This window comes from Maylandia zebra, linkage group LG5 (assembly GCF_041146795.1).
Source record: "Maylandia zebra isolate NMK-2024a linkage group LG5, Mzebra_GT3a, whole genome shotgun sequence".
Lineage (NCBI taxonomy): Eukaryota > Metazoa > Chordata > Actinopteri > Cichliformes > Cichlidae > Maylandia > Maylandia zebra.
This window is the reverse complement of record NC_135171.1, coordinates 40,552,168-40,567,755: the sequence shown is the minus strand read 5'-3', so window position 1 is coordinate 40,567,755 and position 15,588 is coordinate 40,552,168. Positions and strand designations below refer to the sequence as shown.

The following is a 15,588-nucleotide window of genomic DNA, read 5'->3' as shown; positions in this document are numbered from 1 at the left end:
AGGTCAGTAAGCACAACCAGAATTCATACATAAGGCGCACTTTTGAGGAAATTAAAGGATTTTAAGTGAGCCTTATAGTGCGGAAAATACAGTACTGAACATGTTCTTGTGCTTCACTGAGCTGAAATTTAAACTTAAAATATTACGAGATGTATCAAATAAAAAGAAAGTCAAAATTAAAAGTGCCTCAAAGGCTTCGAACTGAACATCTTAATATCTGAACATCTTACCGTGGGCGTGGGCATCTGAGAGGCTCCGCCCTTGACTATCTCTGATTGGTTTACACCACGATATGGGCATAATGCATGTCTGCTGTTGACCACACAGAGACTTTCAGAGTTGCAGAGACTGTTTTTTCAGGATGTTTAGTGCAGGGAAAGATTTGACGGAAGAACTGAGATGAATCTGAGCTCTCTGCCAGACTATGCACAAAGTAAAATGTATGAAGAAAATGGCAGATTAATAATCGTCGGCTTCTCCTGGTGATCATCAGAACAAGTAAAACACACTGGTCCTTTTCACAAACTAATATTAGAGAAAATATGCAGCATGCTAAACACCCGCTTATCAGGCCGTGCACGGTGTTCGGACGGGGGAAGCGCCTGGCGGGTTGCACCCATTGCACTCAAGCTGCGACGGTAAATAGTTTAGCCGGGGGAGACGAGGTCTATTTTTATCGCAGCAGACAGACGGAGGAGACACACTGGCAGGCTGACGCACAGGTTGAGGCTTCGGGGAGAGACGGCCAATCAGGCTCCGAGACGGACAGGGACGCAGCCAATCAGGTGGACGGGCAGACAGGTGGACACAGATGCAAACAGACAGGCTGTTACAAACCAGAAGGAAGAAATATCAGCGCCCACAGCACATTTTAAGTGGCTTTAGTGTTCCTGCAGGGCCGGCGTGGGCACATATCAGCTGTTAGTCAGTTAATCAACGAATCAATCAGAAGAAATGTTCATAAAGACAAAAATATCTGAAGACTTGCTTCCACCAAGATGTCTCATTTTGTAGTTTTTCTTTGTTGTGTGTGGCTGCAGAGTGAATCTGTCGAGGTTTCAGGCAAACACTTTAATGATTATGAGGCTGCGGTTTGAAGTGCCGTTGAGAAATTACGATCTGTCCCGGTTCTCGTTCCGGGCCGTAAAACAAACAGCACATTAAAGAGTGAAGCCTCCTCTAATATCTTATTCTAATCTTGCATTAACAGCGCATTAATGCAGCTGTGTCTTCGCTTTGGCTGCGTCTCATGCTTACATTAGCCGATCTTTTCATTACCTGTCTTTAGCGTTAAGGAGCTCACTGTGACTAAAGTGGTCTGCATGAGAACCCTGACCCAAACACGGGGCCCTAATGGAGTTTCATTAAAGGTCAAAGAAAGTATTTTCTTCCTCTTTCCAGGCAGATCGATCCGTGTTTGGAGTTAAAGATGGATCCAGACAGACCCTAGAAGACTGGCAGCTGTAATTGCAGCAAAAGCTGGTTCTACAAAGTATTGACTCAGAGGGCTGAATAATTGCGCACACCCCACTTTGCAGTTATTTATTTGTAAAAAATATTTGGAATCATGTATGATTTTCGATCCACTTCTCACGTGTGCACCACTTTCTTTCACGTGGAATTCCAATAAAATTGATTCATGTTTGTGGCTGTAATGTGACAAAATGTGGGAAAGTTCGAGGGGGTCGAATACTTTTGCAAGCCACTGTACATCAGCGGGCCTGAACAGATTCACCTGTATTTGATTAGAGTTGGGCATAAACAGCTTGGTTGGCTCCTTTTCACCATGATACTGTCGTTCATTATTATTATCATTATTACAGCTAAAAGGAGAGCTTGATACAAACAGCTGATGAAGATGAGTTCATGGTCATTTTTGAAGCATAAACTGTAAGTAAAGAAAAACCTCCACCCTTAGAAATGAGATAATTTCTTGCTTTTTTGAGAAAGATGTCACACAAAGATGTTGCACAGTCCTCCACTGATAAACAAATAGACAGATTAATTTATATTTAAAAAAAGAGTTATATCCATGGTCATAACTGAGGAGCGGGGTTTGTCCGGCCCAACTGTTGTTTTATGAGTTCGTCGAGTTCCTCCCATAAACTGTATTTAAAAGCTGGATGTTTGTCATTGTTATTGGTATTTTTTTAAACCTCATGTTGGCTTTTTCATTTTTTTTGTTTAATTAGAAGTATGAATTTGGCAGCTACAATTTAGTGCAGCAGGTAAAGGATTACGAAAACGTCCAGACGGTCTGTTGTATCATCAGTAGGGATGGGTATCGTTTAGGTTTTATCCAATACCGGTGCCAAACCGGTACTTTTGAAACGGTGCCGGTGCTTAAACGGTGCTCAAACCGGTGCTTAAAGAATGGAGAACACAAAATTGGTCCAAAAACCTCTCATGTTCAGCTGTTTTTTTTGTAAAAAGATAACAATGTTAGCCTTTTCTGCAGCTATGGGGCATATATGGCATCACTCTTGACTGGAAGCAGTGCTTAAACAATGGAAAACACAAACTTTGTCCAAAAACCTCTCATGTTCAGCTGTTTTCCACTTTTTCTTTGGTCATTTTAGCCTTTTTGGCCAGGGTGAAGGGAGTACCTGCCATCAAACAAGAAGACAGCCGCATGTAGCTACACTGTAAAAAAAAAAAACGTTGCTAAAACGTAAAAACTCAAGGCAACCGACTGCATTTACGTTTTTAGGTTCTGATGGATAACTTATAATTTCAAGTTTAGGAGATAAGTTGCTTTAGCTAATGTTTTTGTGTTGACAAAATTAATAATTGTCCTTTTTCTCAACTCATATTTTATTGTTTTTGCAACGTATTTCCTAAAGTTTACACAAGGTATTAGTTTTAGTTTCGGCAACGTATTTCCTAAAGTTTACACAACATATTTTTTTTTGTTTTGCCAATCAATTTCCTAAAGTTTAGAAAAAGTATCTTTCATAGTTTTCATGAGGTGCTCCCTGTTGTACCAATGAATGTTTACACAGTTGATTTTCAAATAACTTTGTGTTCAAACACAACTGCACCACTGACAATGTTGACTTTTGAGATCAGCCATTTTTAACATACTGACAACATTCAGCCACAAATAAAGTCCTTCCAAAAACACAAAAAAAGTCAAATTTTTGTAACAAATGTTACTCATCCAATTTTAAAGGTGGTGTTGTCAGACAGAATATCAAACCTATCTTGATAGATAGTCACTAACAAACGGATTCAAAACATCAGATGGCAGGATGTGAACAACTTCTATCTGGTTTCCATACAGCAAACAACTTTCAAACAAATTTTTCCACCACTTGTCTTTTAATAGTAATCAACACTCCAATTTCCTGTGAAGTTCAGTATCGCGCCACATTTTTTATAAAACTAGTACAAATGTACCTAAAACCAGATTATAAAAATTGTTTAAAACAGCTCAAGTTAGAATAAAACCTTTCAACATTTTATAATAACATGTTATACATGAAATCTGCAATCAGTCATGCAAGCCACATTAAGTAAAGTTAGAACAGAAGACATTGATTCAGAACTTTCTGCACCTTACAGTTTTCTTAAAGACAGAAATGAACTTTTTTCAGAGCAACTTGCCACGAAACCCAAAAACAGTAAATCAAAACAAATTGCCATTCTGTTTTACACAAGTTGTATTTGAGTTGAACATGTTGTCAAATAGGTTAGACTTTGGTTAAGAGCTTGGTTTTGAAGCTTCTTATCCTCTGGGAACAGGTAGATGTCAACTCCATAAAAATGTGTTGCACAGCTTCAAATGTGTACTTGAGTTCTTTGGGAAACTCCATGTTGAGCCCATAAAGTAGGCCAAACAAGTAGGCAAAGGCAGTGGGAAGGTCTGGCAGATCATCAAGAATAATGTCCTCTTCCAAAACAATGGCAGTGTTGACCACTGTGGACTGCGAGTTGGGTCCCACGTAGCCCTCCAGAACAGTGAGGATGCCCACCGTAACACCTCGGGTTGCCCTCTCAACTGGATCTGTATCCTATGCAAAATAAAAAACAACAGTACATATAAGTCTCTGAAAACCAAAACTGAAGATTGAGTAGATTTGCATACTCACCAGACATGTTAAGAAGAGTTTGGTCTCGTCGTCGCGAACAAATATCGGTAACCCTTCCAAACTGATGGTTCGTCAATGCTGGACTATGTTTGAGACCTAAAACAAGGAAATCAAATAAGACTCAGTCTCATTTATAAACCTACCATTTTGTTTTTAAAACACATTAAGTGTTGTTGCTCAAAATACAGCCTTAAGAAATAAGATGTTGAAATGAGTTATTACAGATAATTGGTCATGTTTTTGTCAGATTTTTTTTATTTATTTATTTTTTAAGTAATTTTGATGTGCAACAAATGTAGCACACTTATTACAACATTTATAACAAAAAGTGCCATGAGTGGGATGAGAGTTGAACTGTCTGTCATGACCTGCAATCTGCCAAACACAGCGCTGCTTGTTAGCTTATAATCCCATTCAGGACACACTTTTTGAAAACTAACAATTTTTACATCAATTTAGTAAATATTTAATAAAGTATCTTTCGTTACAGTGGGAACTTCAGGTTCCTCATAAACCAGACACAAATACATTTTTATATATTACCTGTTCATCAAACTTCTGCAACAGGGAATCCATGTCATTGCGGAAAGCAGCTTTTCTAATTCGATACAGCTTAATCAGCCGAAGTGAGTAAGTGTCGAGGGCAGTCAAGAAGGTCCCCATGAGATCCTTGGTGGTAATGCGTGAGAATTCCGCACAAATCTACAAAGCAACAAAAAAAAAATATAGAAGAAAACTTTTAAAGGTACATTATATAAAAATCACATTGTTTTCAAATTTGGTTAAAAGAGCTTAATTTCAAAACATTTAGGTTCTGGGGGTGCTCCGTCTCTGGGCGGGGGCCCGGGCCGGGCCTCGGGGGCTCGGGTCCTGGTTGGTGTGTTGCCGGGGTTGTGGGCGGGTGGGTGCATGGGGGCCCGGCCCTGGAGCAGGGTGCCGCCGGTGCATCGAGCCGCCTGGGGGGCTCTTCAACTGGTGGGGGGGATGGTCACATCTGGCAGGAGCTTTCTTCTCTCAGGAACTCTCTGCAGGAGGGGGAGATACAGGAGAGGTGGAGGAAGATCTCAGCCTGGGCGTTTACCGTCTTATGTAGTCTGGAAGATGTGTGGTTGGTGGGGTGGGTGCAGTTTTCTCTGTGGTGGGGTTGGGTGGACTGTCCAGGGCTCTGTGGAGCCGGGGGGCGCTACTGCACTGGGCCCCGGTCTGATGGGCCTGGGCCCCCCTTCCCTGGCGGGTCGCGGAGGGTGGGAGTGCCTACTGGGGTCAGCGGGGGAGCTGGCCCCAGGGAGGGGTTACCTGCCCCTCCCTTCCTTCCCTCCCCATCTCCAGCTGCCTCCCTCTTCCCGCTCCTCCACAACCACCCACACATGCAGGGCCTTGGAGTGGGGGTATGTCACCAGGGTGCAGAGGAGGCTACCCCCCCCCCTGTCCCCTTCTGGCTGCCTCTGCCTCAATTTTATCCCACAACTTAGACATTCACATTATTCACACTCTCATTACACATACATATAGGATCTTGGGGGTGGGCACAATCACGGAGTCCAAATCACCATCAGGGTGTATACCTCACCCCTGACGTCGTTGCCCACCTCTCAATTTTAAATACACTTAGTCATTGAGGGCTAGCAGGAGGGACCATGCGCTTACCTGCTGCTCCTTGGCAGGTAGCTCCATGCCCTCCTGGGTTTTAATTGCACCTTAGAACACATATGCATCAACACTACAATGAGCGGGTGGAGGGAGGTTTGGAGTCTTCTCCCACCCCCATTCTCTGCGGCCTGCTGGAGCGGGGGGGCTAGTAGGAGGAGTTGGCCGTCCGACTGCGGTCTGGGGTGTGGGGCCTCCCTGCTGCTGCGGAGTCGGGGTGGTCTGCCTCTCCCCACCGCAGGGAAAAGGGTAACACCACCTGGGTCTGGGTGCAATTCCCCCCTCCAGGGGCAAGGGTACCTAGACCCGGTTTGTAGAGTACGCTTGGGGAGTGTGATTGTGTGTACAGCGTCTCTTTATGTCTGTCTCCACGTTGGTTGAGTGTGGAGTAAGTGCATATGAGAGCATGAGGGTGGGAATGGATGTTTGTGTCTGTGTGTGCCTGTATGTCTGTGTCTATATGTCAGGTTGGGTATCAGACGCCACCTCTCTGGGGACACCTCAGGCCCTCCAAGGTTTGGAGGCCTATCTCCACCCACCACCACTTCCCCTGCCGGTGGCGGACTCCCTCAGGTGTCGGTGTGTTGGTGGTTCTTTGTGTCTGGGGGTGGGCGTCCGGGTACACACCGGCTCACTCCTTGGCGGCCGCTTGTCGGGGCCTGGGGCCTGGGGCTCGCTCGGGCCCCTTTGGAGGTGGGGTGCCCCCGGCCTCTCGGCCTAGGGCTCGGTCACTCAGGCGCAGCTGGGGGCCGGCGGAGCTCACGGGCGCGTCACTGCAACCCCCCCTGGCTTCTGCTCCGCGGCTGCTGAGTGAGCCCTCATCTGGGACTCTCCTCAGCTCTTACTGGAACAGTGGCGCGGCTGCCCCTCTGTTGGTCTTCCTTGGTCTCTTGTGTTCTGGGGGCCTCTGGATGTCTGGAGTTTTGATCTCCTCCATACCTGCTTCACACCCTGGAGGACGGGGCTGTGGCCCCCCCACACTCCCTAGCAGATCATTACATGGAGAAACCTTTGGAATGCAAGCATGCTGATCCACACAGGTATGCACACATGGGTATTCACAGACGCGGACTAAAGCTTTCTTGGCTGCTGCCTCAAAGCACACTGTGCGCTGTCTATCTTGCGTGCTGCACAATATCGTTTATTACTTAGTAAATACTGATATCTATGACTAGCTAGTTTATTGTGATGGTGCTTTGTTTTCTCTATTATTATGTTGCTCTTTGTTGTTTGCTGTCTCCTCTGTTTGTTTGTTTGTTTGTTTTTTCTCCATACAGGTGACCCAGGAGTTTTTTTTTTTTTTTTTTGTCTCTCTTCCCCCCCCTTCTCACCGTCTCTTCTCCCCTTGGGTTTTCTTTCTTTCTCTCCCCCTCTCTCTCTCATTCATTCCCCCTGTCCTATTTATTAAAAAAAAAAAAAAAAAAAAAAAAAAAAAATGACAAAGGATGAACTGAAGCTCTGCCATCACGTAATGTCGCATACTGCTGTTTCTGATGTCATTTAAAAAAAAAAAAAGAAAAAAAAAAAAAAAAAAAAAAAAACATTTAGTCTCGGTTGATCTATTGGTCAGGCCTTGATTGGATTTTTTTTTTTCCTTTAGTGGTAGTGGTGGTACAAATTATAACTGACGTATTAAAAAAAACAAAAAAAAAACCCCAAGAAAAATCTGATCGGCAGATCTTACAGTAAGTCTATAGAATACCTAATCAAATGTTGATAAGACAAAATAATGGTTTCAATTGTTACAGGATGCATTGCAGAAAAGAAATAAATCAATAAATTGTATTTTAAATTCATTGAAAAAATTCCATTAATTTTATAGTTATGTAGGAATGAAGTAAGAATAACATCCTGTGGTCAAATTTGTATACTTTCATAACACGTAAGTGACTTTCTCAATCCTGTTCTGTGAGTTTCATGGCTGTTGCCTGCTAAGGGTCAGCACCAAAAGATTCTAGATGCCCAGTGAAGACAAGTCATTGCGGCGACCGTGGTTCAGGGGGTTGGGAAGCTCATCTGTAACCGGAAGGATGCTGGTTCTATCCCCAGCTCTCTCTGTCCTGGTCGTTGTGTCCTTGGGCAAGACCCTTTACCCTACCGCTTACTGGTGTTGGCCAGAGGCGCGATATGGCAGCGTCACTTCTGTCAGTCTGCCCCAGGGCAGCTGTGGCTACAACTGTGGTTTCCCTGCACCGATGTGTGAATGTGAGAGTGAGTGAGTAGTGGAATTGTAAAGCGCTTTGGGTGCCCAGAGAAGAGCGAAATAAAAGCAATCCGTTATTATACACAGCAAGTTGACAAGTAAATAGATTTCACTTCAATAGTTGTTGGTAATACCAAAATTAGCTTCATATTTTTAGAGCCAAGTATTTTTTTATATTTTACCACTAGCATTGTTAGCTCATCGCGAGCCTTCAACCTTTTCTACAAGATATTGGAGTGATACAAACAGATGCTTTTAAAGGTCCTATATCATGTAAAATCAACTTTTTGGAGCTTTTAAACACATTTTAATGTTATTTCCTTAGATTAAAAACCCTCCAGAGTGGTTTTTGGCTTAATTCAGGCATTTCTTAGTTGTCTCAGTGAATCCTTTCCCCATAACCGTGGCTCAGCTCTCTCTTGCAAAACGACTGACTCGTAACATTGGGATTAAAATTTCTTTCTAACAACTCCAAATGCCTTGAAATTTTTCTGGGTGAATAAATGAACGTTTTCCATTTTAGAAATAAGACCACACTGGGGAAAAAGGGAAGAAGAAAAAAAAAACGGAAGTTTTCCTTTAAATATTTAAGAGATTATCTTACCTGTTCTTTCAAGAAGAGAGCTGGCCATCTGAGCTGCATTTCCTTGACCAAGGGCTGCATCTCCACAACTTCTTTCCTCCTGAGAGAGAATGTGATGTCCATCTTTTGGGTGATGAGTGCCATGTTCTTATCCCTCTTCTTCATTTCATCTTCCAAAATGCATCTTTCATTTTCAAGAGACTCATCATTGTAGTTTTCTGGGCCATCAGGGATAAAGTTGACTTCACCTCGCTTTGGTTTCTTTAAGGAAAATCTATTTGAGCCACTGTCATCTTCTTCCCCTCTTCTTTTTCGATTGACTGCAACTTCACTACATCCAGCTTGACTTAGCTTGGAACGGTAGTTGCCAAGCTTGAACTTAATGCTTGTTGCCCAACCATCATATCCTGTGCCATTGCCAGGCTCTTTGAGGCAGGGATGTTTGGAAACTAGCTCCTGTGCAACAGATGTTATTTCATTCTTGTCAGGGTACGCTTTGATTGCAAACATTTCTTGTGCCAACTTGTCTAGAATTTCCATCTTGATGTCTCTTGTTACACTTAAATTTGCCCCTGCTTTCTCATATACCTCATTGCCCTTGCGAAGTTTTAACGCTACATCATAGGAAAAGGTTGGGATAGGAAATGGATTTGGCCACTGTGAAGTGCTACGCATGTAGGTCTTTGTGGATGAGGATGGGCTGAAAGAAGATGCTGAACTCACACTGGCTGTATCAATAGATGAGATAGCGCTATGATCAGATGGAGTCTGTGGTGGCGAGGCTGATGCATTTTCCTCCCAAATGAGGTGCAACACTGCCCGTCCAGCAGGTAGCTCCTTAATATCCATCAGGTTGCAAAGTGCGTTCCCAAAATCTGGGTCTTCATATTGTATTGCAAAGTCACCTTCAAGTCCAAGCTTTGCTTGTAGTTCATCTTGAAGCTGCTTCACAGATTCTGGAACAGTGGACAGTTGGATTTTTCTGATAAGTTTTGGACTGACGTGGACTCGCAGTAACAGGGCCTGTGAAGACAAACCAAAAAAAAAGGGCGCAATTCTAAATAATTAACAAATTCAAAGTAATCAACTGAAAACTATTTATGAATAATACATACCATCACTTTCAATGCAGGAGGCACGTAACAGGTGTCACCATCAGTTGTCCATCTACGCAGTATTCAGCTAAAGGGTGGTAATCATTCAAATCTTCTGGGTCAAGTATTTCCAGATCTTTGTAGCTGCTGTCAAGCCGATATGATCTGTAGTGTTCCATAAACCAGGAGGAGAGCTTTGTAGCAACAAATGACACTTTCCCAGAGTCTACCAAAATGTTCAGTATCTTGTAGAATTCAGGTAGTCCACTCAGTTGTCCTGATGAAATGATCATGCCTTTAACATACTGGGTCCCATACAGATAAACACATTTAGCAAATGACACAGCTTTTACCTGTGGATATTTCAGTTTCAAGCACTTCTGAAGATTTTCATTCAAGAAACAGATGTCAACTGTGTCAATATTATCAACATGCAGACTTGGTTTAAAAAGACTGTGACCATCTAAGAAGTATGCCATCATTTGTTGATGCTTTGAAGAAAGTGTTAGTAGTATATTCTTAAAGCATTGGACATCATGCACAGTTTTCTTGAAAAAGTTGTGCTTAGATTCAAATCAAATAGTCCACAAATCAACTAAGGGACCAAAACAACGCACAAGATGACTATAATGTTCAATATAGTGGTGTTTTGGCTTCAAATTAAAATCAGGAAAAGTCTCTATCAGTAATCGTCGATGATCCAATATTTTGGTGTCCAAGTATGACAATATTTCTTCTGATAGAGTTGTCGAGACAACAATTTCAACAAGCTCCTTAAGGTCCATCAATACTTCCCATGATGGCTCATGTTCTGGTATACGGGTCCCAATGATAAAAGGCAGCAAACGCAAAAGTGTCCAGTTTTCATGTCCATTGCCACTCACTCTTCCTGTTCCAAAACTGGCTTTTGTAATTTGTTGTGGCTTGTTGAGCTTATCAGAGAATTTATATGGAAATGATTTTATACGTTTGTTTAGTCCTTCAAATGTAATAAAACCCTTTCTGATTAAATCTTGAAGACACAAACACAATTCCACAGGGACAACACCTTCAAAGAAATCATGTAATATATCTGGAGGAAATCCAGTGACTGGATGAAAATAGGACAACGCACTTAAGGCACAGGAACCTTTGACACCACACACACTTTGTCTTTGACCATCCTCAAGCTCTTCTAGAAAAATGTTATGCTGTTCCACAGTTCTTAATGGAAATTCTGTAGGATCAAGAGCTGCAATCTGATGTTTATCAATACTACAAAATCGACAAAATTTGTCGACATTAAAGGACTCCAAAAAGCCTGCAAGGCTGTGAGCCCCAAGGTTATCTGCACAGACACAAAATACAGTTCCCTTTAAAAAACTATTTAAAGATTCAACATACACCCCTGTGCTTTCAAGACATTTTAAATCCTCAATGAGTGGATAAAGAAAAGCATCATACCCAAACTGTTTAACGTCTACACTTTTACCAAGAAGAGCAAGCTGTATTGAGTGTAATGTAGAACGAAACCTTGCAGATAAGTTGAGTACAACCCAATAGACAGCAGTTATTTTATGAATTTTTCGAGATGTTCCTAAAGGGTTGCATATTTCAAAGTCGTCAATATACAAAGCTAAACTAATGCAAGTATCTTGCAATCCTAAAAGCTTGTTGTTTTTGAAATACTGCCCATCTCTAAATGATCTGTAACCTTCACTAATTTCTTTATCAAATGCTAACTTTTCAAAGAAACTTTTCTCTTTCAATAAGTTCTCCAAGACCTGGTTTACTGAGACATAAACAAATGTATTTCTAGTTCTCGCTTTGTAGATGTACTCTGTAGGCTCAATTACATGAAAATTATTCTTGAAATAAATATTTCTCTTGTAATCAGTAGATAATGCACCTTTTGGTTCTGTTGAGATAATTAATGGGTTGGTTTTGAAAAGTGCATCATTTATATTTTTAATTACATCATCATCTGCCTCAATGTTCTGTTCAGCAAGCACCTCTTTGATTCTTTGAAATGAATGAACCTGAGAAAATTTTAAAATGTCACTAATTTCCTCAATAATTCTCTGCAAAGCACTTTTAGAAACATGTAACAATGTTTGCATGCATAGAAAAAGTCTAGCTATTTTATGTTCAAGACATTGGTAATCTACAAACTCATTGTCCTCTTTATCACTTGATGCTACACCTGAACCACTTGGTAATGTCTCTGGCTCCTGAGAGGTATTTAAGGATTTATCAGGGGAGCTACTTTCACTAGGACATGCATTTGCATGAGAAATCAGTCTAATACAGTTTTTTATATCTTTTGAGTTTTTGTGCTTTCTGCTTGTGTGTGACGTAAAGGTTGATAAATTGTTGGTAGCATAGTCACATTTTTGGAAAGGACAGGATACAGTCTGATTTTTTTTTAAGTGCCTTAAAATATGTGAAATAAATGTATGCTGTGAGCAGTTTTCCTTAAATTCACAAAAATCACAAAAAAATGTTGAGATCTCCTGCCTTTTCTTAGCCCTGTTGTGTGATCTGCTGAGGTGAGACTTCAATGCCCCTCGTGTCCTAAACGAACAGACGCAGTCACTGTAAACACAGGGCAAATGAAATCCTCTTCTATGTCGTAGCTGGTGATGTCTTAAGAGTACTTCTTGGCTTGAACAGACAAAAGAGCAGAACTGGCACTGCATACAAAAGCTACAATGAGAAGAGAGGAGAGGACAGTGTCAACAATTCAAAAGAAACCTGAATTAATCTCAAATTACCAAAGTTACATTACCTGATAATGTGTTTGGGGCGGGGGGCAGGCACTCCTGTTCTGATTCCTCTCCTTACCAACTCCTCATCAGTCCCTCATAAATCAGGACAAGCAGTGGTCTGGAGTTGGCTTTTAATTCTCTAAATAAGTAAAAATAGCAATTAGTTTTAAAATAAAATACCAGCTTCCTGACATTACTTAAGAATTTTTTTCTCCTGTCCTAATTTTTTTGGCTCACTAAAGTGAGCTGATTCTGCCTTGTAAAATGCCATGTGAAACACAGTAAAACAAATAATTTACAAAACATACATTACATCAAATGTTTAATTTATTTAATTTATTATTAACAAATTGTATTCTACATGGAATGCACCAACAGTATACTGGGATGTATTATGTAAGCCAAGGATAATTTTGTGTGATTGGTTTTACAACTTAGAATGACAAACATTGGATTGAGAGTATGAGTGGGATAAAACTCCTGAAGCATCTGTTTAAATTATCAGTGCATTTATTAATGGTGCTCCATAAATAAACCAAAACAATGTTGTTTTGTGCATAACAAAAAGCTCACAATTGTGCAGTCAAAATGTAAAATAAAAGATGCTGAGCATAATAACAAAGACAGATTTTGCAGCTGCTCTGTTTCCAAGTTCTACTGCGCAACTGACAGCCTGGAGTTTGAAATCCTCTTTGTAACCGTGTCTCTTACAGGCGCCATTTATGGTCCTTACACGCATAATATGGTAATATTACGTTGAAGCAGAGTAGTATCACTCTGCGAGGCTCCTCGGTAGCCGTAATGCTCCAACAATCCATCAAGCAGTGCAGCTTCATAGCTTACCAAAGTCGTACCAAAACATTTTTTGACATATTTTTTTAAGCTGTGTACCACATAAAATTGGTTCGAGGTCAGTAAGCACAACCAGAATTCATACATAAGGCAGACTGTCGATTTTTGAGATGAAAGGATTTTAGGCCGTGCGTCAACGCGTTAGCCCGGTTAGCTCACTAACGCCACCCAGCCCCACGCACGGGTTGATCCGCGGTGACTAGTTAACGGAGATTTGCCCCGTTAATGCAGTTATGGCATTAACTTTACGCTGACAGCACTAAAATAGTAATCTTCAAATGTTTTCTTTTTACCGACCAGCTCCTCTTTGATAGCTGCCGTGTCCATCTTGTCGTTGCCTGCAGGTGAAGCGATGGGGGAGGGGGAGTTGTGTTCAGTGAAGGAGAGAGGCGGAGTAACACAGCGTAGAGACAAAAGTGGACGAAAGAGAGGCAATCTTGCGGCTCCACGAGTATAATTATAATGTAACATAGACTATATCGATATAAACGATATTGTCACATCTCATATTTCATTTAGTTCATTTAGTGGAGCTCGCTGGCCATGAGGACTCCACCACCCCGTTCACACAGAAACTAAAGCACACATTTTATTGGCTAAATGTGATTCGAACAAATTAAATGACATGGCAGCAGGCGCCCCCGAACTTTATTTTATTTTATTTAAATAGCGGCGGGGGGTTGCTGCCGTTGGTCATGAGTGAGCCAGCCTATTTTGTTTCGTTCGGTGGTATGGCGGCCACAGACTGCACTTCATGAAATACGCATAGGGGGTGTCGCGGAGGCTTGTCAGATATGAGCGCGCCTCTTTAGTAGCGAAGTTTGTCGGATTTTCATTGCTTTGTGACATGGCACGTAGTTTGTGACATGGAATCTTAAATGATATAGTAAACACATACCCATTAGCCACAAGGCTTCTTAGCCAAGAAAGTAATGCTATGCCAAGTTTCGGAAAAATACGAAGAACTTCAGTTGTGATATTTCTAAAAGACAAATTGAGACTGTTCAAACATATACTGTCTGATATAATAAAAGAAACATTACTTGCCTTTAGAAACTTGAGATGAACGATCTATCCAGCTCCTGGTATAAAAAGCCTCACGTTCTCATTAAGGCAGACGGGCAGGTGGCTTTCAGTCCTTGCAAAAGCGCAAAGTAGACCCCGTAGCATCCAAAAATATGAGATGCGCATGCGTACTCAGGCACAGAAAGGCGCCAACAGCTTCAACTCATGTAAAACTTGAATTCATTCATTTTGCCAGCAATAAATTTCATCTGAGACCAACTTTTGCTCCAAAACGTTAAATGATTAGTTGAAACCCTTAATGTATTTGAGTTTATGGGCCAACTGAACTTTTATTGTTGAATTGTGAAAGAAATGACTGTAAGCTCAACAACTGCAAGTTTGATTTTTTACAGTGATGATGATGTTTGCTAGTTCACCTTACATGCATTAATGTAATAACGTGGTTAGCCTACTCAATGTAAATTACACACGAACAACATTAAGCTACTCACGCAGAGAAGAACGGCTGCTGCTGCTGCATCATCATCCTCATCATTTCTGCTACACTGGCAGGGCTAGGGGCCAGGACTCTCCTCTTCGGGTTCTTGGGGGATGTTGCTCTGGGTCCAATAACAGGCACCACACCCGCAGTAGATGTGCCCGGTGTGAGGTCTCGCAGCAAGCTATCAAATACGGCGCATTTCTCGGCTTTAAAAAAAAAAAAAACACTATGCGTCGCCAGGTGTTTCATCGGATTCGAGGTGTTGCCTCCTTTGACAGTATCACAGTATCAGCTTAAAGCACTTGTTGCTGCTGAGTTTGCATCTTTTGCTGTGAAGTACAGCCAGACTTTTGACCGCTTCGCCTTGGACATTTTTAATCTGTAGCTCTGCTCTAAAAGAACGCACGTACCTGGACCCGCCTACTATCCTCGGAAAGGTAAAATGATTGGCTAGAATCTAAAGTGTATCACAGCTCAGGAAAAAAAAAAGCACCGAAATAAAGCACCGAAATGTGCGCTGCTTTTCGGTCTGGTTACTACAGTTTATGACAGAACCGGTACCCATCCCTAATCATCAGATATTTGCATTAAAATGTTTCAGAGCAGAAACGCTTTCCAGACGTTTCGTTTATTTCTGCTGTAAAGGTGGATGTTTTAACGTGGGACTGACTCGCTGCTGGAGCCTCCAGTGGACATTAGAGGAACTGCAGTTTTTGGCTTAATTTTCTTAGTCAATGTTGTGGAGACATGAAAATAAAAATGTGGCATTTTTGAGCCAACTGAAGACGAGTTTTGGCATCCTGATATCTGCCCTCGCATCCTCCTCTGAATATCTCAGAGAACAGTCACGATTTTCTGCTAAAA

General features: G+C 41.7%; 2 protein-coding genes across 3 annotated transcripts in view; one reads left to right on the top strand and one right to left on the bottom strand.

Moving 5' to 3' along the window:
* mmp24 (matrix metallopeptidase 24) overlaps window positions 1–15,588 on the top strand; it is a 94,423-nt gene that overhangs the window by 16,295 nt on the left and 62,540 nt on the right. The window lies entirely within an intron of this gene.
* On the bottom strand, window positions 3,285–14,776 carry LOC112429987 (uncharacterized). Of its 2 annotated transcripts, XM_076884375.1 has the most exons (8): window positions 14,265–14,776; window positions 12,386–12,504; window positions 12,115–12,303; window positions 9,640–9,783; window positions 8,546–9,547; window positions 4,635–4,793; window positions 4,092–4,187; window positions 3,288–4,013 (listed from the first exon to the last, which is right to left on the bottom strand). In XM_076884375.1, exons 4-7 carry the CDS (start codon window positions 9,640–9,642, stop codon window positions 4,164–4,166), a joined length of 1,188 nt encoding a protein of 395 aa, XP_076740490.1. In that variant the 5' UTR covers window positions 9,643–9,783; window positions 12,115–12,303; window positions 12,386–12,504; window positions 14,265–14,776; the 3' UTR covers window positions 3,288–4,013; window positions 4,092–4,163. The 2 variants fall into 2 exon arrangements, 1 of the variants encoding a protein (XP_076740490.1); XR_003024289.2 differs by lacking the exon at window positions 14,265–14,776 and adding an exon at window positions 13,515–14,226 and having other exon boundaries at window positions 3,285–4,013; window positions 9,640–12,303.